This window comes from Lolium perenne, chromosome 5 (genome assembly GCF_019359855.2).
Source record: "Lolium perenne isolate Kyuss_39 chromosome 5, Kyuss_2.0, whole genome shotgun sequence".
NCBI lineage: Eukaryota > Viridiplantae > Streptophyta > Magnoliopsida > Poales > Poaceae > Lolium > Lolium perenne.
The window spans coordinates 232,756,176-232,783,152 of record NC_067248.2 but is presented as its reverse complement, the minus strand read 5'-3'; the positions used below and the strand labels follow the sequence as shown (position 1 = coordinate 232,783,152).

The 26,977-nt window shown below is 49.0% G+C and overlaps 2 protein-coding genes and 3 long non-coding RNA genes across 7 annotated transcripts; 3 read left to right on the top strand and 2 right to left on the bottom strand.

The window, feature by feature from the left end:
• Positions 1-4,700: 4,700 nt before the first annotated feature.
• On the top strand, positions 4,701-7,845 carry LOC127298277 (uncharacterized). Its single transcript, XM_051328176.2, has 3 exons — positions 4,701-5,105; positions 7,104-7,280; positions 7,426-7,845. Exons 1-3 carry the CDS (start codon positions 4,704-4,706, stop codon positions 7,717-7,719), a joined length of 873 nt encoding a protein of 290 aa, XP_051184136.1. The 5' UTR covers positions 4,701-4,703; the 3' UTR covers positions 7,720-7,845.
• A 2,159-nt stretch (positions 7,846-10,004) lies between these two features.
• Positions 10,005-16,587, bottom strand: LOC127302258 (uncharacterized). 3 transcript variants are annotated; one of them, XR_011745673.1, is made up of 5 exons: positions 16,532-16,587; positions 11,578-11,678; positions 11,363-11,478; positions 10,458-11,126; positions 10,005-10,341 (listed from the first exon to the last, which is right to left on the bottom strand). It is a non-coding gene; the product is annotated as an uncharacterized lncRNA (long non-coding RNA). The 3 variants fall into 3 exon arrangements; XR_011745672.1 differs by having other exon boundaries at positions 10,005-10,790; positions 10,899-11,126; XR_007852758.2 differs by having other exon boundaries at positions 10,005-11,126.
• Positions 13,743-14,182, top strand: LOC139831378 (uncharacterized). Its single transcript, XR_011746105.1, has 3 exons — positions 13,743-13,849; positions 13,919-13,959; positions 14,086-14,182. It is a non-coding gene; the product is annotated as an uncharacterized lncRNA (long non-coding RNA).
• A 4,334-nt stretch (positions 16,588-20,921) lies between the features above and the next one.
• LOC139831765 (uncharacterized) lies at positions 20,922-21,497 on the top strand. The gene has a single exon (XM_071821093.1). It carries the CDS (start codon positions 20,922-20,924, stop codon positions 21,495-21,497), a length of 576 nt encoding a protein of 191 aa, XP_071677194.1.
• A 3,001-nt stretch (positions 21,498-24,498) lies between these two features.
• On the bottom strand, positions 24,499-26,585 carry LOC127298276 (uncharacterized). Its single transcript, XR_011746104.1, has 4 exons — positions 26,511-26,585; positions 25,467-25,524; positions 25,238-25,363; positions 24,499-24,881 (listed from the first exon to the last, which is right to left on the bottom strand). It is a non-coding gene; the product is annotated as an uncharacterized lncRNA (long non-coding RNA).
• Positions 26,586-26,977: the final 392 nt, after the last annotated feature.

Sequence of the window (26,977 nt, the reverse complement as noted above, 5' to 3'; positions counted from 1 at the left end):
GGTGCTCATCACTGAATCATACAGATAAACCAGCAGTAATGCTCAATCAAGCATACACATGAAATTGAGCACAAGAGACAGCATACCATTACCCTGGAACTTGCAAATTGCAAGGAATACACATGGTAATCAAGCCAGGGCAGCCAAATTGAATACACATGAATGTCTAGCAAGAACAGTAACTAGAACAGAGGCACAGGGATGAATTCGAGCCAAAAATGCAAGATTAAACAAGCATGAGGCTCTGGAACATGCACAGAAATGTGCACAACCATGATAGCAAGAATTAAGCATAGCTAATGGGCAGAATAGAGCAGCACCGTAGCAAGAATTCATGGCAGTAGCACAGCAGCAACACAAACAGCACAACAACTAGCACGGCCAGAACCTCTACGAGGACAAGCAGGCCATGGTCAAACTAGACGAAGAAGAGGTGAGGAAGAAGAAGAAGAAGGGAAGGAGAAGAACTCACCAGGGAGGAGGTGGCCGACGCGGTCATGGCGGCCAAGGCGGCGCGCGCCGGAGCACGGTGGCACCAGGCCTGGCCAAGCCAAGCCTGGCGATCACCACCGCACCTAGCGCTGCACCACGCGCAGGGAAGGCGCCTGGAGGAAGGGCCGCGGCCTCTCCAACGCGCGGCGGCGGCGGACGCCAACGGCCTAGCGCACTGGAGCGACGATGGCGAGCGAACGGCGACGCCCGCGACAGATCGGCGCGGACCATCTGGTTCGCCCTCGAACGGCGACCCAGATCCGCAGCACCTCGTCGCCGGCGACGGCCTGGGGCGGCGGGGATAAATCGGCGACGGCGGAGGCGACTCTGGTCGCTAGAGCGAGAGAGAGAGATTAGGGTTTCGCGTGCGAGGAGAGGGGAGCGCGTCTGAGTCCGACCGAGCCGGTTGGAGCGGCTCGGGTTTGACTCAACCCTTTGGGCCACCTGACAGGTGGGGCCCAAGGGTATTTTAGGTATTTCATAATTCATATATATCCTGAAACTTTGAAATTTAATAAGAAATGCTTAGAAGCTCAAAAAAATAAATTAAAAATATGAAAATGGATCAGCATAAAATTCTCTATTTGAATAAAATACCAAACAGAATTTTTGAAGAAAATTAAGAATAAATCCTACTTTGATGATTTAAATAAGAATTTAAATCACACATATTATTTTCTAAAATGAAAATAAGTCCATTAATGCATTTGGGCTTTAAAAACACCTTGACAATATTTCAAGGTTGTATTTACCCTAAATCAAGTATCTCCAAGATGTTCTTAGTATTTAACCTCTCACATGAAATTACAACGACATCGGAAGGGGGGAACAAACCCTAAAACTGGAATCATGCATAATTGCTTCTTTAACCATTGCCCTTATCGGACAATGATGCTATTTTTCAGAGACAGAGGACAAGGGTCAGTCCACACCATCCAACTGCAAAACTTTGCAGTGTTCATGCAAGTTCATCACTTGCTCATGTCATTTGAGTATTTCTATCAAATTACTTGCAAAGTATTATGGTTATCACTATTGCATAAAAATCAAAACCACTACTTTCATAACTATGAATATGACTATGTGGTGGGCAATGGAACCATGGATTGTGTTGATATGGTGGAGGTTCCATTGCAAGGGTTTATATCCATCTAGGATTAAACAACAAATGTCGCCAGTGATTCTTGTGCCGTAATACCCGTGTTAACCATAAGATCCGGAGTGGGACGGAGTAGTCAAAAGTGTTTCCACCTCTCGTTCATCAATGGATGCGCTTACCGTAGCAGTTGTATCTGGCGAAACAACCGGAGGGTGGGGATCCCATTCTAATTCCCCACGGTAAAGCATTGCTTGCCGTAGCAGTTGTGTCTTGCGGAACAACCGGAGGGTGGGGATCCCATTCTAATTCCCCACGGTAATGCGGTCTATGATGGGTTGCAGCTACCGGCGTAGGAGTGTATGGTAGAGCCCAGCACTGACATCGTGGTCGGGGTCCACCTTGAAATCTACAGGAATAATGGGACCGACGTGGACCCAGGGTCGGGGCATGCAACAAAGGGTGGGTGTTCGAGGTAGCGGAGGAACATGAATGGCTAGACCTTATACCGGGCCTCACACCGAAGGAAGTGTGGACGGGAAAGCTGCCCGGTTGGCACCAAGGTTAAGATCTCTTATGGGTAAAGCAACACACCTCTGCAGAGTGTAAAGAACTGTGACCTGTCACTCCCTGTTCCGGGATGAGGAACTGCGAACGCGGCCGGAAAGGAGCTCCATGAAGTTCTAGTAAACCGGTGAAGGCTGACGGACATAGCTCTTTGGAATAAAAGCAATCTCTTGAAGAAAAGTTTACCAAAACTTGCATTGGTATTAGACTTTCTGGTCTAATATCGTAGCTAGTGCATTAAACACCTCTTATCTATAATGAACTTGTTGAGTACGCTCGTACTCATACCACTCTTAAATCCCTTGCTTAGATTGTCTGAATCATCTGGGGGAGGACTACGACAACAATGAAGGAGCCAAGATCATCGGCTATGAAGAACCAGACCTCTCTGGAGGTATCGAGGGCGTAGACTACCTCATCGTCTACGGAACCGGGGAGGCTTCCGGAGGAGATCTAGCCTGAACATCTCGAGTAGTAGTAGAATCCGAGCAGCCCGAACTCTTAGTATTTAGCTGCTCGAAGAAATAAATGTATAACTTAATGAGACTCTTATATTGTAAGCTAAGTTGGGTTCGCCTCGAACCCAGGAGTATTCCTCTTAGGACCCAAGAGGAGCTCCGAGACGACATGTGTATTATATTTGTAATAATAAATGAATGAGTTATGGACCTGCTATGTTCTGTTGTACTACTCTGAGGGATGTAATATTTGCGGAATGGTACTTCGTGAATGTTATATCAACGACTGGCATACTACAACATGCAGTGGTATGCAGGGTCACCACACCCTCCTCCTCCTCCCCTTCTCCCGTAGGCGTCGCCGGGCAAAGCCCTGGTAGTGTGGCGGAAATGAACTCTCCTCGGTCAGGAACTTGGCATGGGGTCGCGGCTCTCACGCCGGTGGCGGTGCTTGTCCCGGCCCGGTCAACGATGTTGTCGTGGAACAACGGGGAACATCGGATCTCGGTGGCCTTCTTCAGCGACGATCGACGTCAGGTGTGGTGATCCGGGCCCTGATCTGGGCCCAAATGGGATTGGTCGGGCTTTGTTGCAGGCTAGGCTTGATGCATCATGTCTTCACCGATGATGGTTCCCAAAGGTTTTCTAGTGCTAGTTCCGTGACACAACGACACTAATGACATTTGTCTGAGGCATGGTGGTGGTGGCTTCCTCCTATGTCGGAGGTGGTCGGCATGTTGGTCTCGACGATGAGTTGGGGAGGCACGGATGTTGGTGAAAACCAAGCGCCCGACCCCGGCCATGGTTGAGCACTTTCGTTTCACTTAGTGGGTGTTTCAGGGTATGCGATGTTTCCGGTTCTTAGTTAGTGGTGATTTTTCGTGTTTTCACGGAATAAGGCCATGTTGGAATAATCTTCTCTTATTGTCCTATTGGTAGGTGTTGTGCGGTTGCTTCGGGTCTCCATATATGGTCCTTACCAGACCTTTGTTAAATACATTAATAAAAAAGGCGTATACATCGTTTCGATGCAGAGGTTGGGCCTAGTCTCCATTTAAGAAAAACATATATCATCACCATAGATGCCCAACTGATTCATCAACCTATGCAGATCGCCATCATCTTTCACCCCCGAATTTGAAGCACCATCAGCCATGATAGGCCTAATGGGGTCGATTATTACAACATTATTATTATTATTATCACTAATTCATTACTTTTTTGTCTTGGGCTTTTAGTGTGGGTTTGGTTTGTGCCCAAGATTGGCCCACCAAAATTTTGGCTAGCCAATATTTTCGTTGAGCTATTTTTTGCCCACAAATTGGTCAACATTGGCTAAAAAATTGAACTAAAGTTGGTAGTGAAGCATTGACAAACCAAAAAATTGGCAACTATCCAAAAAAAACAACCAATCTTTTGGTCATGACCAAAAAATTGGTAGGGTATGATTTGCCAGCAATTCAAACACACCCACATTTCAGTCACTTCAGTCCAGCCGAACCGCCGCACCCCACCTAGGAGCACCCACGCTCGCTTTTGTCCCTCGTCTCACTGCCGCCGCCGGCGGTTCCGGCCACCGTACCCTTCCTTCCGGTTTATCTCAGGGATGGAACTACACTCGGGCAGTCGCCTCAGCTCGCATTCGCTCCCAGGAGCTCCCCGTCGTTCCTGCACACGGCGCTGCCCAGACGGCGGCGGAGAGGACCAGATCAGCGCCCTTCCGGATGATATGCTGCTCCAGATCCTCGTTCGCCTCCGCTGCGCCCGCGCCGCCGCCCTCACGAGCTCTCTCTCCCGCCGGTGGCGCGGCCTCTGGAGGCACCTCTTCGCGATCTCCTTTTGCGAGATCCCCTTGGACGCAGTCGACGCCGCCCTCCAACAGGTCGCCTGCCCTACTCTATCCCGCCTCGAAATAGAGATCCCCGAGAGGCACAGGATCATGGACTCTGCACGCCTCTCCGCGCTGCTCCAAGCTGCCGAGCGGTTCGCCCCGGCGGATCTCGTCGTCGATGTCCACGGGGACTGTAAAGATCAAGTTACACATAGCCAACCTTTATCTCACACTGCCGGCAAGGCGCGTTGAGTTCCCTATGCTGGAGAGGTTGTCTGTCGCCCACTGCCGCTTCGACAACATGAACATGGTTGAGCTGATCAGCCGGTGCCCTCACCTGCGCGTGCTAGAAGTGGACCACTGCTGGCGTCTCGACACGCTCAAAGTTCACTCAGCGACCATTGAAGAGCTTGTGGTGGACGACTGGCTGACCAACGTTGATATCGTGGCCCCCGTGCTTAAGAAGTTCAGGTTGAAATCCACCATGGAGAGATGCTTCAGCGTGTCCTTCTCAGCACCGATGGTGGAATATCTCTCGTGGTCATTCTCGTTTCACCATCAAAACGTCGGGATCGGCGATATGCGGCTATGGTGTGTGCGTGGCCTGAGTCTACAGACAAAACAGAGAGCCCACGTCCTACTGTTGGACATAGATTTTGCGGTGCGTATTCTCTCCTGCTCAATTTACCTTGCCTTATTGTCTTAGTTTGCTATTACATGACTGTTTTCTTTATAAATGATCGAACCTCGAAATGCTAAGCTGATGCACATTCTAAATGGATTTATACTTTTGGATACCATGCCTTGGAGTAGGTTGTTATAAATTGATGAAATAAGATCAGTAGCAAATTTGGGTAAGGTTGAGTCCAAATATGTCCCAATAAAGGCCCAGTATGACTGTATGAGATGAGTATCGCAAGTTACAGATCGAAGCATAAAAGCTGTTTATCTAGGTAAGTACAATAAAAAGGTACTCGTATTTTAGTTTTGCAAGTCTAAAGCTAATCTACTCTATATTCAACTAAGAAAGAACCAAACAACGTGCATCTTCCTCTCCTGCTCAATTCATCCTGTGGTACAGTCTTCATGCCAGGTTCTCTTAATGCATGACTAAGATAAGCATTACAACTTTGTATCCAAGTATAAACGACCTTTTATCTAAGTAAGCACACCAGAAAGAATTATTGTTGTATTTATGTACTCGAACAGTTAGGCAACTTTTTCCAAAATCCCTGGCGTCGGGCCGATATACTGATATGCAACAAACTACTGACTATTAACTATTAAGTTTTGAAAACGCCATTCCAAAACACAACCATGCATTGGTAGCGAAAAGTCACTGCTACGGCTACTACTACTGCATAGATACTGTTGCCAAGAATAGCTTATTGCTTACCAGCTATTGCCCCACCACCTCGTGTTCAACCAATCAATGCCAGCTGCTACCCTTCTCTGCCATGTCAACTGCCAAGGCCTCCATTCGGACGGCACATTGCTTTTGTGCTTATGTTTGACCTTAAACACTGGTATGGCCTCCAAGGAACCACTTTTCCATGGGTATGGTAGAGGTGTCATTCATGATTTTAAAGGCGTCTAAGAGAAGTTTGGGGGCGCTCTGACGCCTAGTCGCCTAAAGCGATCGATTTTTCAAGGCAGAGGGGATGGGGGGCGCCTTGATTCATAAGCGCCACCTAGGCGACACTTTTTAAACCATGGTGTCATTTAGAGTAAGTGCTGATCAGAAGAATAGTACAGTACCCAAGTTGAAACCAGAGCAACAGATGACAGTGAATTGAGTGAGTTTGGAATTTTGAATGAGGAAAGAGAAACCAAGGTTTGATTATAAATTTTGTATGGCTGTAAATGGAGCCAAAGTCGGCAAGAGATTTAAACAAGAATCGAAGGATTTGGTAGTGCAAAGCCAGGTCTGGGAACTGTATTTTGTGTTTTAAGCTTATGCATGTGCTTAAAATAGCGAGATGCTATAGCATTGTAGATTTCGTCGAGTAAATAGAATTTTATTTAGCTACCAAGCCCATAAGCCCAAGACCACCTTACCAGCTGTAAGCCTCTCAGGCTCATAATGCTACCTGCCCACACATGGGGTGTCACCCGAGCTACCGGATCCCCACCACCACACAACATTGTAATTGTTGTTACATCACATATCAATTATTTCGCTCAATGTTCATAAGGGCTGAACAATATAGCGACATTTTGTTTTCAAGTTATCTGGAAGAGGTTAGATAATCTGGCCAATGACTTTGGCCATGTTTGAATTGCAGTACTCGTCCCTGAAAAAGTAACAATATCGCTAGGGGAGCTTCGTAGGCTGATGTCAGGAAAGGCTTGCAGGGTGATGGATCGGCTTGATCGAAGTCAAAATTTTAGCAGTCTTTTATAAGTTATGGTCTTCAAAATGACAAAGTATTGAGAACATGCAGGCTTGAGGTAGTCTGGGAACATTATGATGTAGCTTTGCTATGCTCCTGCTTAGACCTTTCTTCTAGTCATGTCTGCCGAATGCATGCATAATAGGTTGTTGACCTTGGATCAAAAGTCACACATTCAATTACTTCTGCTACACATCATCAAATTGCTTTAATAGTACTCTGAGTTGATCTTTAAATTTCCTTTTCATGGACCTTCTATGCATTAGCACGAGGAATTTCTTGTGGACAGTGACTTGTTCCAGCAGATATCACCGCTTCCTGAATTTTCTGTTTTGGAGATGTATTTGGGATCATATGGACATGTTTTTGGAGCAATGATGTTGGATCTTCTTGGGACTTGCAACGCTATAACCAGGCTTAAAGTCACCATGCGAAGCTCACCGGTAATTCGTCAATCTGGGCACCCTGATATATAATGCATTTAAGAGACCTGTTTTTATATATTCTTCAGATGACTGTATAACTTGATACTCCTGTATGAGTAGGTTTTTCGGATTCATAATCAACAACACTTCACGATTTTTTCAGAGAACACAAGCATGCCCACCAGAATGTCTTTGTGATGAATTCCCAAACTGGAGAAGTCAAACTATCCCGCTGATGTCTCTTGAAGAAATAGATATAGATGGGTTTTTGGGACTGGGCCACGAAGTTGATTTCTTGAAACTTCTGTTCAGATCCGCAACTTTGATGAAAACAATGGTCGTCAGGTTATCCTGTAAGCTTTTCCCAAGTGATGGGGGATATAAGGAAATGTGCAGCATCTTCGAGGCGAATCCATCTGTGAAATGCTATGTTTATCGCAGCTCTGGATGGTATTAAGCAGGTTATTGAACCATGTCTATCTTATGATTCTAGTTGTAACTTTATATGATAGCCCCTAATAAACTTGAGCTACTGCCCTATCTTCATTTGTCGTCTTCATGTTTTGCGGAAGATTTACGTCAGTACTGCAAACTTCTCTGTTGTCTTGGATTTTTTCCATTAAAATAGCATGAACCTGGTTGGCAGCAGTAGCAGGTGCAATGGGAGCTCAACTGTTAAGTAGGCCAGTTCAAGTATAAAAGAAGAATGGAATGGGAGGGCAGGCGCTAGTTCATTGGACCTGTTTACGAGTTCCTAGACTGGAGGAAGTAGCCAGTAGATGAGTACTGAAAGGGCTTCCTCTCCAGCTTCTCGGTTGAAGTACTTCAGTTTCAGCACTGCTCATCAAACAGCGTGTCCAGGAGTTGTCAAGATCGCTGACGTCCAATTCGCTTACGTCATTGTCTACCTTCACTTCTATCAATTCCCAGTGGCGTCAAGCACATCGAAGCTGAACGGACGGTGATTGTTTCGTTTTAGTGTGAAAAGTTATGGGTCATGAACACATAATCTCTATGGCTCAACCGCCTGTGCTTTTTCTCAAATGCGTGGATTTGACACGACCGTTTGGTTTCCTCTTGTTCGTGCACTAAATTGCACACGTTTAGGCAAGTTCATGTTAAGGACGTACCCAGTGCTGAGAGCTCCCGCACTGTACGGAGTCCTGGAGAAGGTATTAGTGGCAAGCCTTACCCTCACGAAGTCCAATGTGAGGAGACCGCGACTCGAACCTGGGCAAGTTCATGTATGCACAACAAATTATGTTTAAAAATAGGGTGACATGAGATACTTATCCCGATCATCTTTTGGTCCTACTAGAAATATGTAGGCAATGATATGTATATGTATTGTATTATTTTTTTTGAAGAAAATGCTTGACTTTAGCAATGTTAGGCGTAACCAGTTTATTCTTATTTTAACGGAAGACATAATGAGATTGATTAAAAATTCCATCCTTGTTTCGGACCGGTAATGCTACACCTACAGATGAAATTGGCTATGGAACGCTACGCGCTGACGTGACGAAGGGACGTGGAGCCAGCGTGGGTAACTTCTCGCTCACAGGCGAAAGAAAATCAGTTACGAAAAATATCCCCCATCTTCCCAGTAGAGCTCCACTACTTCATGGGCGGTGAGGCGGCCTAGACCTGGTCGGCGGCGGCGCGGCGACCTAGCCCTCATCCTTGGCGGCACGGCGACCTAGCGCTCTTCGGCGGTGGCGCCGTGACCTCTCCGTCGTCATCGGCAGCACGGCGACCTAGCCCTCGGCGGTGGTGGCGGCGGCGCAGCTCCCCCTGTTCTGCAGCTGGACGGTGATTCCCCTCTCTTGCAGACCCATCTCGTCAGAGTTGGTCGTTAAAACTACAAGTTTCATAAGTACCAATGCAAGTTTGGCATCTTGCTAAAGAATTTTGTCTCTCTTAATGCTGGTCTCTTACAATTTCATTTCGTGGGTATGCCACGGTCGGATGGATGAGGCTAATGTGATCTGCACTGAGATCAAGACGAGACGATTGCTGCCAGATTGCTACTGGATTCTTTTCTGCAGGAGCATACAATTTTATCTAGTGGATAGTCCTGGGGATAATGGATTGTATTGCAGCCTGTAGTAGAGTTAATGAATGTAGAAACAGGGCTGGATTGTATGATTTCTTCTCAGGGTAAAAGTTGTGTGACACAGCTTAGTTGTGCACTTCCATGTGTTATCTTTGTACCATACTAGTACTTTGTATAAGCTTCACGTTTATATTTACATGAATACAGATTGTTCAGATGTACCGGCACTTTGGTTTCTGTCGTTGTGCCATTTTGTACTGCTGCTAGCTCATGGTCTGACTACCAATTAGCTCCACTACCTGGTTCTTGTTTGTGGTTCTGGGGTACATTTGGATGTTGTTTCGATAGTTTTCGAGCTGATAACATTCTGGACTCAAACGCATGCCAGACAATTGCTCTTCTGAACTCAAACGAGTTCAGTTGTACATTACTCTTTCTGTTGGCATGTCCAAGGGAAAACAATGTGACGTGTACAGCATTGGATGGTACAGGCCTGAGATTCTGTGAACTACTGTTGCTGGTAGTTTGTATGCTATACAATGTGATATGTTGTATGATAAGATAATAAATAATAAACTCTTTTGATGATAAATTCATTATGATATCTTTCTATTCCAATACTGAAAATTGCAATCGCATATAATTCAATAATCAGTTCAAATACACTGTGGAGAATCCAGATTCCAAAACATAAATTCGTTTACTTTCTACTACCCTGTGCCTATTAGCTATTACATTAAAATTTCCAAGTGCATAAAAGATTATAACAAAGGTCTGCATCCAACATCCTTAAATTACACAATTCATCTCTAACTTTGATCCATCGTATTGTTGGACTTCTCCAGTTCCATCAAAGCGTAATTGCAGAGAACTGGACACAGGAGCGGAGCTTTGCTGAACTTGATACAACATGCTTGTATATTTTCCTAGAATTGGAGGCATAACGACAGACGATGAACCTCCATATGGTGATGCAGCTGTCATTGTTTGATTTATGTTGCTAACACTAAAGTCAAACGGTTCCTGCACCAAGCAAGTTTAGAAGGTACTTGCTATAGAAATAAATAAAGAGACAAAAATATATACATGAATTGCTCCATATGGTATTGTGGCTGTCATCGAGGTCAATGTTGGCACACCTTATGGGCACTACGGAGCTCTTGAGGAAGTTTGTGCATAGCCTGGTAACCTTTCCGAAGTCATTGAGGATGTGGGCGAGGTTTTGAATGTCTTCTTTAATAGGGGCTACAAAACTGCCACATCATCCGCATAAAGAGATGTGCGGAGGATGGTACCCCGCCCTCGGATCTTATTGAGAAGCCCATGTCCCGTTGCCTTTTCCAACGCATGAGCCAAAGTATCGATAGTCCAACACCTTTTTTTTCTTGTAAAACTTCTCCTTAATTAATAGAAAGGGCAAAGCTTTTGCCCGCGTTTCAAAAAGAAAAACTAATGTCCAAGAAAAAAGATTCCTGGTCCAGATAAAGTGGTAAAAGACATATGTGCTCAGGTATGTAGTGAAAATAAAGAGATGACAAACAAAGATACTTGAATTGTGCTGTAACTAAAGAAATAGCTACCTCATATTTCGTCTCCTCTTGTTGTAGCCTGTCTCTCTCGGATGATTTTCTTTTTTGCATTTGATCTTTTATTTTTCATTTTCATGGAGTGAACCTGAAATAAATACTAAATTAGTGGACTTAAAGTGTAGAGCTTTTCGAAGAATCAAAGTATTTGTTAGAAATGTCTCTTGTTCAGCTTTCTTCTTCTCCTTTTGTGCAGATTTCTTCTTCTCCCATCTCCCATTTCTGTATATCATGATAATATTATAAGAATATATATAAGAAGTTAATTAAACAAAGAACATATTAGTCAAACCAACTGAACACTAATACTACTGCCGCTCGAGGTAATGGACTACTACTTGCGTGCACCGTGACCAGTGTTATCCCCTAAAACAGGTGCTGATTAGCTAGTGATTAAATTTTAAAAAGCTTGACGAGAGACATTTTTTTTGACATAGCAGAGTACGAAGATTGAGTACCTGCAAACGCAGATGGATAAGGATCAGGCAAGCTGAACTGGGTTTGATCAATTTACTTGAACCTGTTCCTCTGCCATAGAATGATCGATCAACAGCTTGGCGTGGTCAATCTGAACCTACAGTATAGTTTGTTGCATAATTAGCAGAATGTCCGGCGGCCGCCAACGGTCAAAATGGTGAGGTCTATCTACGGGTTGAGGACGATGGTGAGGTACCTGCGTGAAGCCCGGCCATTCACCACGGCGCGATGGAGGAAGCGGGACGGTGGCGGCGGCCCTGCACGGCGGCGCGATGGAGGAAGGTCGTCGTGATCGATCTGAACAAGGGCAAAACGTATTAGGCACATCCTATTGGTTCCATAATTAGCGGCACGTCATGTTTGTTGCATAATTAGCGGTGCTTTTTTTTTCCTTCCGTGCAGCAGCCACGTACAATTCCATCCGCGTCACCGCGTAGCTATTCCGTAAGTCTCCGTAGGTCTAGCATTTTCGGTTTTGGACCTTCTCCTCTAAACACTTTCTTTGGGTTTTGCCATTTCAGCCCAACCGCCACCCCCACCACTCCAAAAATTCCATCCTTGTTGTTACCTGTCGGTGGCAGGGGCACGAGCAGAAACCGTCGGGCTCCTAGCACCCTCGGTGGAGGAGGTCCCCGTCCGCTTGGCGGGTGGCGCAGACGGCGCATTCAGAACCTTGCCTTCCTCTTTCTATTGCTAGAAAATGGTGGTTCTCCTTTCCCTGGCATACAACTCTCATAGGTTGGGACTGATGTGGTACTTAAATCCATGTTCAGGATTTAAATCCATGTTCACGACTAGCTACATTTAGAAGCTACCTGGATTGGTGTGCCTGTGATTAGGAGACGAGAGCCACTTTTATAAGTTCTCACGAGTTCCGATAAATCAGAATGTTCATTATTTAAATTTTCATCTTCATCAATAATAATGTAGCCCTAGTGGATACCCTTTAACTTTCTCTTTTCTATATTTGTCATCTCAAAACTAGTCACGCACACATCAAATTCCTGCGCCTGCGATGAGTCCCATATAGCTTTCTAACATAGAAAAAGAAAGAGAAGGTCACTAATAGTATAAGTTGAATCAATGAATAAAGAACAGACTTTTGAGAGAACTAACCCGCTCTTTTTTATCCCCCAGGAACTTCACAAAAAGTAAGTTAGAGAAAAATAATGTTGAATGCCTTCATCCAGTTGTCAATAGTCTACTTCGGAACAACAAGCATGTGACGATCAGTTTTTTCTTCTTCTTTTTTAGGATCAGTTGTGTCTCTACTCTTTTTCTTTTCTTTTGTGGGTTTAGTCTAATGCTTGAGATACCCCTGCAATGCTTGAGATACCCCATGCTTGAGACTAAACCAACAAAAGAAAAAAAAAGTAGAGGCACAACTGATCCTAAAAAAGAAGAAGAAAAAACTAATCATCACATACTTGTTATTCCGAAGTGAACTATTGACAACTGGATGAAGGCATTCAACAGTATTTGCTCTAGCTTACGTGTTGTGAAGTTCCTGGGGATAAAAAAGAGCAGGTTAGTTGTCTCAAAAGTCTATTCTTTATTCATTGATTCAACTTATACTATTAGTGACCTTCTCTTTCTTTTTCTATGTTAGAAAGCTATATGGGACTCACCGCAGGCGCAGGAATTTGATGTGTGCGTGACTAGTTATGAGACGGCAAATATAGAAAAGAGAAAATTAAAGGGTATCCACTGGAGCTACATTATTATTGATAAAGCTGAAAATTTAAAGAATGAACATTCTGATTTATCAGAACTCATGAGAACTTACAAAAGTGACTCTCATCTCCTAATCACAGACACATCAATCCAAGTAGCTTCCATTGACAGTTTTGTTTTTCAAATGTAGCTAGTCCTGAACATGGATTGAAGTACCACTGGCTAGTAACTGATGTGTGTTGTTTCATATTTGTTTTTGGTTTAATATTATTAATGTTTACCAGCTACGTGGCAGAATGATTTGCATGAGCTTTGGCTCTCCTACACTTCGTGGTACCTAAGGTCTTTACGTCTATGTCTTCAGAGACCTTTGATATGTGGTCTCAAATTTTGGGTTGCCCTTATAAAAAATCGGATTCGTATTCCGCCTTCAAGGATTGTTTACAACATTCTGGTTCCGATTCGGATTCAGAATCCAATATCTTGGATTAGCAGGAGGTGGTGGTGGAGGTTCACAAGGTTGGGATTCTCGTGATCACCAATTTCAGTATTTTAAAATGAAGTCTATTTATAATTCTTTATTACAACTTCCTCTTCTGTTCAGCTGTCAATAAGGATGACCTTCCAAAAATGACATTGTTGGGTGCTGGAAAGGTTTTCGATTCGAGGACAAAGACAAGAATCTGATAAGGATATTGAAGATATTCTAGATAAAAGAGAGAAGACAACGACACAACCTAAAGCAAAAATACAAAAAATCGCTAAGGATAGCATTAAATTTAGTTGGAACAAGCGTATGTGCCTGTATACCTGCAGCAGCCCTCTGTCTTTTGTCCACCTACCTAACACCTTCTTCTATGTAGATAATTGTTATTGGGATGAACATCGCAGCATGTCAGAGAAGGTAATAATTCATACATTCGATTCATGTGCTGTAATTGTTTTCTAAAGTGTCTTGCTTATCACCAACTGAATTCTCCTCCGTGTCTGCTTGTGGTCTTGGTGCTAACATCAGAAATTTTTGATACAGAAAGTAAAAAATAAGAAAGATACCATTGAGGGGGAAGCCGAAGGTATTACTCGCTCTTGGTTTTCCAAGGTTGTATTACAGCATGCAAGCAAGTGGATCGTGCTAACTTTATTATTCTTATGTGATGCTCAGATCAGCGGGATTCTTTGATGCCCGAGGAGACAGAATGGAAGGGACGTAGCCCATGTTGTTATTTAGTTGACTACATGGATACTGGTACTGAAGCTCGAAGAGAAGATGAAATACAGAATGAGGAACAAGAACCTGGCTTCGGTGATTTAGTTGGAGTGATAGCCAATAGAACATCAGTCCCAACCTATGAGAGTTGTATGCCAGGGAAAGGAGAACCACCATTTTCTAGCAATAGAAAGAGGATGGCAAGGCTTTGGATGCGCCGTCTGCGCCACCCGCCAAGCGGACGGGGACCTCCTCCACCGAGGGTGCTGGGAGCCCGACGGTTTCTGCTCCCGTACTCGCTCGTGCCCCTACCACCGACAGGTAACACAACACTCCACCCGACACACACACACACACACACACGCACACTTCTGTTACTCGTCTAGCCCGCCGCCGCCGCCGGTTCCTTTGTTCCGACCGCCGTCTCTGTCCCGCAGTTCGCCGCATCCTTCCGATTTGTATCAGGGATGGAGCTGCGGTAAGGTCGTCATCTCAGGTCGCAGTCGCTGATAGGATCTCGCCGTCGTTCCCAGCCGCGCCGCTGCACAGACGGCGGCGGAGACGACCGGATCAGCGCCCTTCCGAACAAAATGCTACTCCAAATCCTCATTCACCTCCGCTGCGCCCGCGCCGCCGCCCACACAAGCTCTCTCTCCCGCAGGTGGCACGGTCTCTGGAGGCACCTCTTCGAGCTCTCCTTTTGTGACATGCCCTTGGACGCAGTCGACGCCGCCCTCCAACAGGTCGCTTGCCCCGCCCTGTCCCGCCTCGAAATAGAGATCCCCGAGAGACACAGGATTCTGGACCCTGCTCGCGCCTCCACCCTGCTCAATGCCGCCGCGGGGCTCGCCCCGGCGGATCTCATCATAGATGTCTGGGGGCACTGTAAAGATCGCGACTTTCCTATCCAGATTACCTCCTTCGAACGCGCCGCCTCGATCAAGCTACGTGTGGTCAACCTCTACCTGACTTTACCGGCGGGCGACAACATCGAGTTCCCTGCGCTGGAGAGAGTGTCCGCGCCGGCCGCCGCGTCGACAACATAGCCGAGCCGATCGCGGTGCCCTAACCTGCGCGTGCTAGAGGTATGCGGGTGTTGGGGCCTCGACACGGTCAAAATCCACTCGTCGTCGATCGAGGAGCTTGTCTTGGACAACAGCGGTGTACTGGGTAACCTTGACATCGTAGCCCCAGTGCTTGAGCAGTTCAGGTTGCAGGCCACCATGGGCAGGGACTTCAATGTGCTGTTCTCAGAGCCGATGGTACAATATCTCTGGTGGTGGTGCTCGTGTGAGCAGCGTAATGTCGGAATTGGCGAGGCATGGTACCTAAGAAGCCTGGATCTATGGACAGAGGAGAGTGCCTACATCTTACAGCTCAACATAGATTTCTCGGTGTGTCTTCTCACCTCCTCAATCTACCTTACCTTGTACTAGTATTCATGCTAGGTTGTCTTAGCTGGCATACATGTCTATTCTTTTCTGTATAAATTGTCAAACCTAGAAACGTTGAGCTTATGCAACTTCTAAAAGGACTTACATTTTGGATTTGAGATAGTATGCCGCAAATAGCAGGTTGTTATAAACTGATGAAATAAGATCAATGTCAAATGTGGATAAGGCCGAGACTAAATATATTGTCAAGATCCGTAACGACATGAGTACAAAAACTTTGTTTCTAACTATAGAAACATTTTATTTAAGTAAGAATGATAAAAAGAAGTATTTTAGTTATGTTACTCTACAAATAAGCTAAATAGCTAATCTATATTCAACTAGGAGAAAAACAATGAGAAATGGTGAAAATTTTGATGTCAGCTTGTTCTGCTTCTTGTCTCCGCTCAATTCACTTTGCGGTATTGTCTTCATGCTAGGTTGTCTTATTAGATTACTAACTTGGACTTACATGTTTGATCGAGGACAAGATTGCTGCAGAGGTTGCTGTAAACCGATGAAAAAATCATCCACATATCAGCTAGATAGCAAATTGGACAAGGTTGAGTCCAAATAGAGTGTCCAGCTAAGATCTACTACCAGATAGGAATTGCAATTTTGTATCTAATCTGGACCTATACTTTATTATGTTGTGCAAAAATGTACATACATTCACACTTGCCTACCATTTCACAAAACTGTCCCAAAGAAGAATTTCTTAAAGAACTCTTACTACTTTCAAGCCTATTCCTTGCATTTTGCAAGGAACAAAACCGGATCGCCATCCGTAGCAACCACACATAGCAAACAGAAGGGTTAGAGAGAGACAGGATTACCTCGTCACCGTAGTTGTCGTCGAGCAGCAGGACACAAGGACGGTGGCATCCTCTCCCGGCGACACCAAGCAGCGGCCCACATCCGCCACCAATGTCAAAGCCAGACAAAAAACACATGTTACCGTAGGAAGAGCAAGAAGCCATGTCCAAGGGTAGTCGCAACAAATTAGTTATCAAACCTTAGTGAAAACTGAAAACGGATTTGACTAGTAATAGCTCCGCACAAGACACAAGTTTCATCGGTGTTTGTGCATCATGAGAAAAAATCAAAAGAATCTAATGCCTATGCAGGCCAAGTTTTTAGTTAAGTTAAATTAAACAGACTTTCTCGCTTCCATATTTCAGAATAGGGAAAAAGTGCATGCAACCGGAGTCCGGACGTACTCCAATCCCTTGGGAATCAACTTCACTTCACACTTGAAGCTATGTACTAGTGAGAAATGAATGCGAAGACGGTTGGAAAAGAACTACGGTTTCGAGGATGGCTCCGCACGATTCTAGACGCAGCCTGAGCTCTCCCCCCCCCCACCTGTAGCCCCGCCGCCGACGAGCCCCGACGGTAGGTCCTCTCCATGTGCCCTAACCCAGCCTAACCTCCACCAGCCTCGCCGTCGTCGAGTCCATCGCCGGCAGCCCTCAGATAAGCCCCTCCCCGCCGCCCCGGGCGTCCAGGGCCACCGCCGGCGGGTCCGGCGCCACCCGCCGCGGGCTCGCGTCCGCCGGCGAATCCTCGCGTGCGCCCTCCTCCCGCGATGTCGCGGCCACCCCCCCCCTCACCCCGCCGCCGCACTCCGACCCCGCGGCCGCCGAGGTCGTGCCTCGCGAGCGTGTCGCCGGCGAGGGAAAGGGTGCCGGCCTCGCCCGCATCGGCCCGCGCTCGGAGATCCACGGACACTGGGGCGCCGCCCAAGTCGACGCGGACGGCTTTCAACGCCCCCGCCGCCGGAACCGTCGGCGCCGCGCCTCGCCACGCCACACGCCGAGCCCCGCCGCCGCAAAGACCTCCCGGAAGTGACGAGCTTTGCTTCCGCCGCTCGACCCCGGCCACCGCGTGCGTGATCGCACCAACAGTGGTCAAATGCCGCACCGCCTCATCTTAGGCCACTCCTCCGGCGACCGGAAACCTGCTCGCGCGAGCAAAGGCTCCGCCGCCTCAACGACGACCGCGCGCGGCCACCGCGCGGCGGCAACCCGTCGCGCCCGCGCTTGTCGCCGGCGCCGCACCTGCGCCCCGGCCGCTGCTCCGGTGCTCGCCGCCCCCACGGCCACGGCCACGGCTGCCCCGACGCCTCCACAACCGCCCATGCGCCGGCGTGTCCTTCTCTCGCGCTTCGTCGAGATCGAGGAGGCTGAGCTCACCCTGCGACGCGCCATGGTGGCCTCCATCACCGGGACCAGGCCTAGCGTGCGAGCGGGCGATATGGAACAGGCCCTCTACGCCATGTTTGACCTGGCGCCGGGGGATTTCACCGTCCACCTCCACCACCCTAAGACTTCCTCATCCTCTTCACGGCCAAGCAAACCATGGACCGCCTCGCCGGAGAACACCTCGTCAACACCGCCAACTTCTCCTTCCTCCTGCGACCGTGGAGCAAGCTCGCCCACGCCGGCCAAGGCAGGTTGGATCAACGCGTCGAGCTCGAGCTCCGCGGCATCCCCGCCCAGGCCTGGCATGCAGCCACGGCAGAGCACATCCTAGGCTCGGACTGCTGGATCGAGCGGCTTCACCCAAGCACCAGGTCCCGCGCTGACATGGCCGTGTTCCGTGCTACGGCGCGCTCCGACAACCCATCCGCGATTCGCCGCCGCGCCATCCTGGAGATCGTCGAGCTTCTGCCATCGCACATCCCGACCGCGCCGCCAACGCTAAGGACCCTCACCTACCCCATCACCATCGAGGTCATCCCCGGCGAGGGGGCTACAAGTGACACGGCGCGCGCCTCCCAAGCCGGCGGCCGCGACAGCGGGGGTGGCAACGCCGGTAATGGCCGGCAAGATGGCGCTCAAGGACGTTCCCGGCGCAGAGGTCGGAAGAGGCGGCGCACCGGAGCCGCGCCGGAGGGTCGTGCTGATGGCATGGCCGTGGACTCCCTTGGCTGGACCGCGCCCGCACATCCCGCGCCAACGGCGTCGACGTTGATCCCGGTTGGGGCTCCGACGGCCACAACGCGGCGGCGCCACCACCTCGGGAAAGGGCAAGGACCCCCGGCCGGACAGCTACAGGCCGCCCATCCTCGTCGCCACGCCAAAAGAGAAGGGCCAAGGCTGGCCGCCGTGCACAACCTCGCCAAAGTCCGGAGGGCCAAAGCCGCTGCCGCCGCACAAGCGACACCGGGCCAGCGCTACACGCACCACGAACGACCCAATCGCGTCGCAGCCTATGTGTCGGCCGGGAATGCAGCTGGGACCCCAACGAAGCCATGGCCAAGGAGCGTGAGGCCGGAGATCGCGCGCGTCCCCGACCGGGTCGCTTTGCAAAGTGAAGTCCCCGATTCAGCGTTGGAGGCTAGCGGCTCGGCACCCGACACCGATCCTCTCCGTCGGGCAAAGCGTTGCTTCACCTCCGTCGCTAGTGGAGGCGCTTTGGACGCTTGTCGCGACCGGTCGGCCGCCGCACGACGGTGACACCGGAAGCCATGCAAAACCACCTTCTCCCGCCACCTCGCCAGCCAAGACTCCGGAAGCTTCCCCCAAGATGGATGCTGGACCGGCCCACAAAGCCCACGAGGCCTCCAACACGACCTCAGAGGCCCAGGAGACCCAGGATGAGGCAAACCAGGCCCACTCGACCATGGACTTGGCTCGCGCGCCGCCGTGCCAAACACGCCAAGCCCCGCCGCGCTGCCGCCGCACCCCACGCCGACACCACCGCTTCCGGCCGCCGCTTCGCCTCGCCGCCGATCACGCTCAGAGAAGGCCGCGGCTCGCGCAGCCCGCCTACCACGTGGACGCTCGGCGACTTCCTAACGGCCGCCACCAAGGAGCCGGGCTCGCCCGCCTACCCCGGGAGAAGAACGCGCCGCCACCCACCCAATTTTGCGCCACGACGTGGACGCTCGGCTTCCTCCGCAAAAACGGTCAATGCGCCGCCCACTGCTGAGCGACGTGCCCACATACAGATCCTGCGCACGCTCGGCATCATCGACACGGATCAGGCCATCACGGCGGAGCCCATGAAAGCCTACGACGACGTCTTCGCAGCACCAATCCCACTCGTCGTCCTCATCGCGATCGCAGCTCTCGGTGGACCGCCAACTACCCGCCCATCTACCGACCCCGAATGGCGGCGCGACGCGGATGACCGGCCGGTCGTTGTTTAGGCTACGCGCCCGTTTTGTGCTTCATCGATCCCGTTTCTATGGATTACGGACTCAAAATTGTAATTTGGAATGTACGTGGGCTCAACGCACGTGCGCGCCGCATCGCCATCCGCTCGTTGGCCATCACGTACGCCTCGATTATCTGCCTCCAGGAAACAAAGATGGAATTGCTCTACTCGTCCATTGTCCTTGAAACGCTTGCCTCGGAGTTCGACGATTTCACTTACCTACCGGCGGTCGATACTCGCGGCGGCATCTTGCTTGCATGGAGGAGCCGGATGGTGACCGTCACCGACCCAGAGTTCACCACGAACACGATCACCGCCAAGGTCCGCACCCAGTCGAGCGCCGGCCCATGGTGGATCACGGTGGTGTACGGCCCGCAGGAGGACGCCGAGAAAATCGCCTTCCTGCAAGAGCTACGCGACATCCGCAGGGACTACGAGGGTCCGTGGATGATCTGCGGTGACTTCAATCTGATCTATCAGGACGAGGATAAGAACAACAGTAACTTAGACCGGAGGATGATGGGGCGGTTTCGACGCGTCATCAACGACCTCGCACTCAAAGAGGTGTAAACGGGCGCCGCTATACTTGGTCCAACGCGTAGTCGCCGCCCACCCTCGTCCGCTTGGACCGCGTCTTGTGCACGGTGGACTGGGAAGAGCAGCATTGTCACTGTCATCTTCGCTGCATCGCCTCCGTCGTCTCGGACCACAGTCCCTTGCTGCTTGACTGTTCACCCCTGCCTCCTGCGCACCGGCGTTTTCACTTCGAGGATTTTTGGATTCGCATGCCCGGGTTCCAAGAGACGGTGGCATCGGCCTGGCAATCCATTCACCAAGCCAATCCCTTCCTGCGCCTGCTCCTAAAGATGCAGGCCACGGCGCGAAGACTGACAAGTTGGAGCGCGCTCTCCGTGGGAAACGTGCGGCACAAACTTGCCCTCTCGCGCGTGCTTTTGCTGAGTTTTGACAAGGCACAAGAGGGAGGGTGTTATCCGCTCAGAGGAATGGCTGCGCAAAGACATCAAGCGGAAGTACCTGGGCCTTGCATCGCTCGAACGGACCATGGCTAGGCAGCGAGCTCGCGTCGCCTCGCTCAAGGACGGCGACGCCAACACTTCGTTCTTTCATCGACAATGCTCCTACCGCAAGCAAAAGAACACGATCCACAGCCTATCGGCTGACGGACGCACGCTCACGGACCCTGCAGAGATCGCGGAAGCCGCCTTCCTCCATTACGAGGGCCGCCGGGCACGGAGGAGCCGCGCGATCGCACGCTCAACTTCGACGACCTCATCACGCGCCACGAGGACCTCGCTTGACCTTGATGCACCGTTCACGAGGAGATATGGCAGCAAGACGGCGCATGCCCGCAAGGAAGGCGCCAGGCCGGACGGCTTCACCGCCGAATTCCGCGCGCATGCCGGCCTCTCGGTTAAGCACGATGTCGTCGACATGTTCCAACAACTATACGAGCTACGAGGCCGCGGTTTCTCCAAGCCGAACCAAGCGTTCCTCACCCCGCCGCCAAAACATGCCGGCGCGTCCACCTTGCGCGACTTCGAGCCGATAAGCCCGATCCACCTCTTGGCCAAGCCGTTTGCCAAGGTGCTGTCCCCTGCGTCTCGCGCCGAAGCTTGATGGCATTGTCACCCGGTCCCGTAATGCATTCATCGGCGGCCGAAGCCTCCACGACAACTTCGTCCTTGTCCGGCAATCGGCCAGGCTCCTACACCACCGGGCGCGCCGCGCATCCTCCTCAAACTCGACCCGGCACGGCGTTCGACTCCATCGCCTCGGCCGTTCCTCTTTGAGGCTCTACGCCGCATGGCTTCGGCAATCGCTTCCTCGAGTGGCTAGCCATCCCGCCGTCCTCTCCGCGAGTACGCGGGTGCTCATCAATGGCGCGCCCGGCCCAGCTATTTGGCACAGAAGAGGGCTTAGGCAGGGCGACCCCCTTTCACCGCCGCTCTTCGTCCTCGCAGTTGATACCTTGGGGAAGTTATTCAAGCGCGCCGTCGAGCTTCGCGTCCTGGGGCAGCTACACCCGCGGAAAGAGATGCCCACGATCTCGCTATATGATGACGACGTGATCCTCTTTTGCCACCCCACACCTGAGGAGGTTGTGGCTGTCAAGGAAACGCTGAACTGTTCACCGCGCCTCCCGCCTCCGCGTCAATTACACCAAGAGCACCGCGACTCGATTCGTTGCGTTCCCGAGGATGTCCAGCAGCCGTCCAGCAGCTCGAGCCGCCCGATCGTCGAGCCGCCAATCACTTACCTTGGCATACCCCTAATCGTGAAGAAACCCACCGCCGCGCAACCTGCAGCCCGTGGTCGACAGTGGTCGCGGCGAAGCTCCCCACCCGGAAGGTAGGGCTCATGGACAAGGGCCGGCCGCCCGGCTATGGTCAAATCTGTTCTAGGCGCCATCCCGATCCACCAACCGCCGGTGATAGCCCCCGACAAAAACCATCAAGCCGATCGTCAAAATCCAGCGTGGCTTCCTCTGGGCTGGGCGCGCCGATGCCAAGGGTGGCCATTGTCACGTGAATTGGCAGCGGGTGGCGAGGCCGATCTCCCTTGGGGGCCTGGGCGTGCGCGACCTGGAGCGCACGGGCCTCTCCCTGCGCTTGCGTTGGCTATGGCTCAGTCGCACTGATCCTCGCCGCGCCTAGCATGATCTCGGACCTACAGCTCACCGCAGATGAGCGCGCCACTGTTCTTCGCATCCACCACGATGCGAGATCGGGGACGGACGCAAGGCCTTGTTCGGGAGGACAGATGGCTCAATGGACGGTCCATCGGCGAGATCGCGCCGCTGTTGCATGCTTGCATACCCAAGCGGAGAAGGAAGCTGAGGACAGTGGCGGACGGTCTGCAGGACCATGCCTGGGCACGAGACATCCATGGCACGCTCGGGCTCCATGAGATTGGGCAAGACCTTATGCTCGGCAAGCCATTGACGCACACGCCTCCACGACGCCCTGCACCAACCGCTCGAAGTGGACGGCGAGCGGCAACTACTCGCCGGCTCCGCTTACCCGCCACGTTCCAGGGTTCCACCCTTCCGCCCGGTGGAAGCACATTTGGAAAGCTTGGGCGCCACCATGGGTCAAGTTTTTCAACCGGTTAGCGTCCCTGCAGAACCGGATCGCCGACCGCCGGGCGCGTCGTGGCCCGCAACACCACCCCCGCCGCCTACTATGCGATCGGGAACCCGAGACTATGCAAGACCTACTCATCCACCGCCCCTTTGCCAAGCAAGTTTGGCTCGAGGCCCCTGGCTTGGTTGCGTTTGTCGTGCCGCACGCCACGGGACACCGATGATTCCATCTTCACTTGGCTGGTGGAAGCGAAGCAAACGACGCCCAAACCCTCCGCAAAGGGCTAGGATCAGCAGCGCCGTCCCGCCATGGATGATTTGGAAGCACCGTAACGAGTGTGTTTTTGAGGGAGCACGGCCGTCTCAGGCGCGACTCCGATGTCCAAAGTCAAGGAAGAAGCTTCCTCCGGGGCTAAGGCAAAGCTATGGGACTTAGGGTAGCGCCGCCGCAACCCGGGGATATACACCGAGTAGCCGAGTGTGTTCTTTGTATGCTGCCTCCAAGGAGGATCAGTAAACATTCTACCATTCCAATGAACAGAGACGCAAAGGTCCTTTGCCTTTTCTCGAAAAAGAAATGAATGCGAAAAAATGCAGCTTTTCGGGTGCAACTACAATGACACAGCGTAGTTTTTTCCCCGAGAATTCGTGGCCTAATTCAAGTAATCGTCTGCTCTACAGACCAAACCTAAAGCCATGGCACAAGAGATTTATGCATAATTTTCGCCACTAACACATTTATTCAACATGATAAAATGATCTATACCGAATTTGAAAGGACTCGAAGTCGATGAAGAGGAGGAGAGTAAGCTCACGGGCAGCGAAGCTTGGGGAGGTAGTGGCGGATGATGTGGTGGTCGGCATGATCGAGGAGCAACAGCTTGGGTTCGTGGCCACGCCGCAACATTATGTATGCGCCATTTTACACTAAATTATGATGATTCATGGATTAGATACCAATCAAGAAATAAATGCTTGGATTCCTTTTATACCTCTCGAGCAGGCCTTGATGACTACATGGCGTAATCACGATAACATTACACGACCAAAGAAAAAAATGCAGTTTACATAACATCGAGACCCTATATCTGTCCTACGACGTATTAAGACCCCAACTTAGTTTCTCAAGAAGGATTAAGGAATGTGAAAATCCTTGCAACTATTGAATTGGTATGTTAGCAACTACACCATATGTTCGAGTTTAGATCTCACCTTGAGCATGGCTGACTAAACATGCATACATTTATATTGAAACCATAACCAATAAACAAAGAGTCACAAAGCACCAGTTATGTGGCCCATGAACTAAATGCTCAATAATAAGTGGGCCGCGACCAAGCCAGAAGTCGACACATGCAATGTGGCATCGCATAACACAAACAAGCTGAAGTTAAAATACCTCAAATATCAAGACAAGAAACAAAAATATAATTCAAAGCAAGAAACAAAAATATATAAAAGTATAGTTCTAATCGTAACATCGAGATGATACTTCTAATCGAGCTTCTATACATAGAGGAGCTTGCGAGGCTAGCTTTCTACTCTAAAATGAATGATGCAAAAACAGGGCAGCAAACCAGTAAAGCTCACAATAGAATTTGCACTCAGTATTAACACTAGGCACGACACATGCATGGATAAATATATATACCTAAAGGTGATAGCAACACCCAAATCATGCAAGAGCTAGTAATAAAACCAAACAGTCTTAGAATCAAGGAGAACTACGATAAAACCAAATAGTCCTAGAATCTAAGATGTGCACACCAGCCAAGTACAGTCAAAATAAGTACAAAAAAGTATGAGGAACTATTTACATCTAGGGACAAGGGTACATCACGTTGCCCAGAATTTCACCTTAACCATGCAGATCAAGAAAAGGACATCGCTGCCACAGGCAAATATTCGTTCCAGCCTATCTGCATACACACCAGGCGGTAAAGTTGGGTTAAAAACAGGCAACCAAATAGAGAACCAAATAGACATAGCATGCCAAATTAGTTTCTCAAACCATAAGTTCCAGATTAGGGTAGGGTCAAGCTCGCAGTATATTTGCAATGACTAGCAGGATCAAAATAAGCCACTAAACTCAATCATTCATTCGGTGCAAGTTTAAATGCATCCACACAACACCAAAATGGTCTCAGCGTAAAATTAAAATGGTATTAATTTACGAAGCACACTTTCTAGATGATCAAGAGTAGATGGCCAAAGTACTTTCAATCACTTGCAGAATAATCCATAAACTGAATTCTGGCAAGTGACACCTCTGTACCTGCTTATTTGACAAATCTTTTGGACCGATCTCGATTCTCAAAGGAACACCTTTGATTTCCCATTGACAATATTTCGATCCTGGAGAATGGTTGTCACGAGCATCCAAGTCTGCTCAAATCCCTGCCTGATTCAAGGTGTAAATTGTTCAACTCGCATGCTCCTTTAATATCCATTCTGTCAGCATCTTTAAATGGCAGATGAATAATGAAGACCTGGATAGGTCTCACCTTGGGTGGCAGGACTAAGGGACCTTGTCATCACCATGTGTATTACCATGACACCAATCTAAGAAGAGCAAACATGCCAGATATTAGAAATGCAAGCATAACTAGAAAGAACATATGGTGACAAAATACCACATTCACATAATTAAAAAAACTAGTACTAAGCTATATTTCAGACTGCAACATGCCTCCACATCACAACTCAAGGAGATCAACAAAACATTATGCCAAGACGGGTACAATATCATATCATTCAAGTATCTATACAAAGTTAATAGTGCAAAAAGCAAGTTTAAGATGATCAACTTGAGGGGACCACCACAAAGTATTCCACAATTAACACGTACCTACCAGAAATATGTCACAGAAGTTACTATTTAACTGCAAGTGACAAGGAATCATTTGTAAACATCTACTACCTCCATTCCAATCAATAAGGCTTATATTATTTCTGAGAAGTCAAACCGAGTAAAGTTTGACCAAGTTTTCACAAAAAATACAAAATCAATACTATTAGATAAATCATGAAATATATTTTCATGTGATACCTATAGAATGATATATACTTTTCTACAAGTTTGGTCAAACTTTACTTGGCTTGACTTTTCAGAATATAAGCTTTATTCATTGGAATGGAGGGAGCAAGTGGATATGCATAAATCTACCCCCGTAAAGACATGCCTAACAACAAGAGCCATCACCAAGCTAGTAATAGAACTGCTCGACAAAAAATACAATTAACATCATATATCATAGTTGAATACAAACCTACATGTCATGCAAACATGTCGGGAGACAAATATAAAACAAAGATCGCCGACATGCATGATCAACTAATTAACTAGTGTCCAATTGAATCACCCTAATTAACCATAAAAAGCAGATCCAACCGCCAAGGTAACACCCGCATTGAACATGACAACACACAGTACACCGAGAATATGCTAACTCAAATGCCGTTCAAAAGCACACATTCATGATTCATCAATCTCATGGTACAATAGCCGTCACAACAAGAGAGAGGCATCGCGGTGGATTGAGATATACCAGATCCTTATCTTGAGGATGCAAAGCTTCATGGAGCCGTTATCGAAAGCAAGGAGCAATAGAGGTGTCTAACAAGAGTCGCACGTAAATACCGGGGGCTACCATCGGTTAAGGCTACATGGGAGAGGAGGAGCTGGGGTCTTCGGCCACAGGAAACTGGAGTAGAAGAGTACCTAGGACGACACGAGGGTTTCAAGTGCATCCCGAAAGAGCCGCATCGGAGAGCCAAACCCCGCATGTAGCAAAGAAATTATGTCGGCGCATGTTTATGTCCGTAGCTCGGATGTGTCACATAAGAACAAATATATACATGAAAATTCAAGAAAAATCCAATGAAGAAATTCACTAAATAAAGAAAAATTGAATAATGCTGCTCCAATGCTCCGTAATGTATATAACCAATTAATGCGAACAATATATATGTGAGAGAAATTCTAACTAGAGACCTCTCTCGTTCATGTAACGTA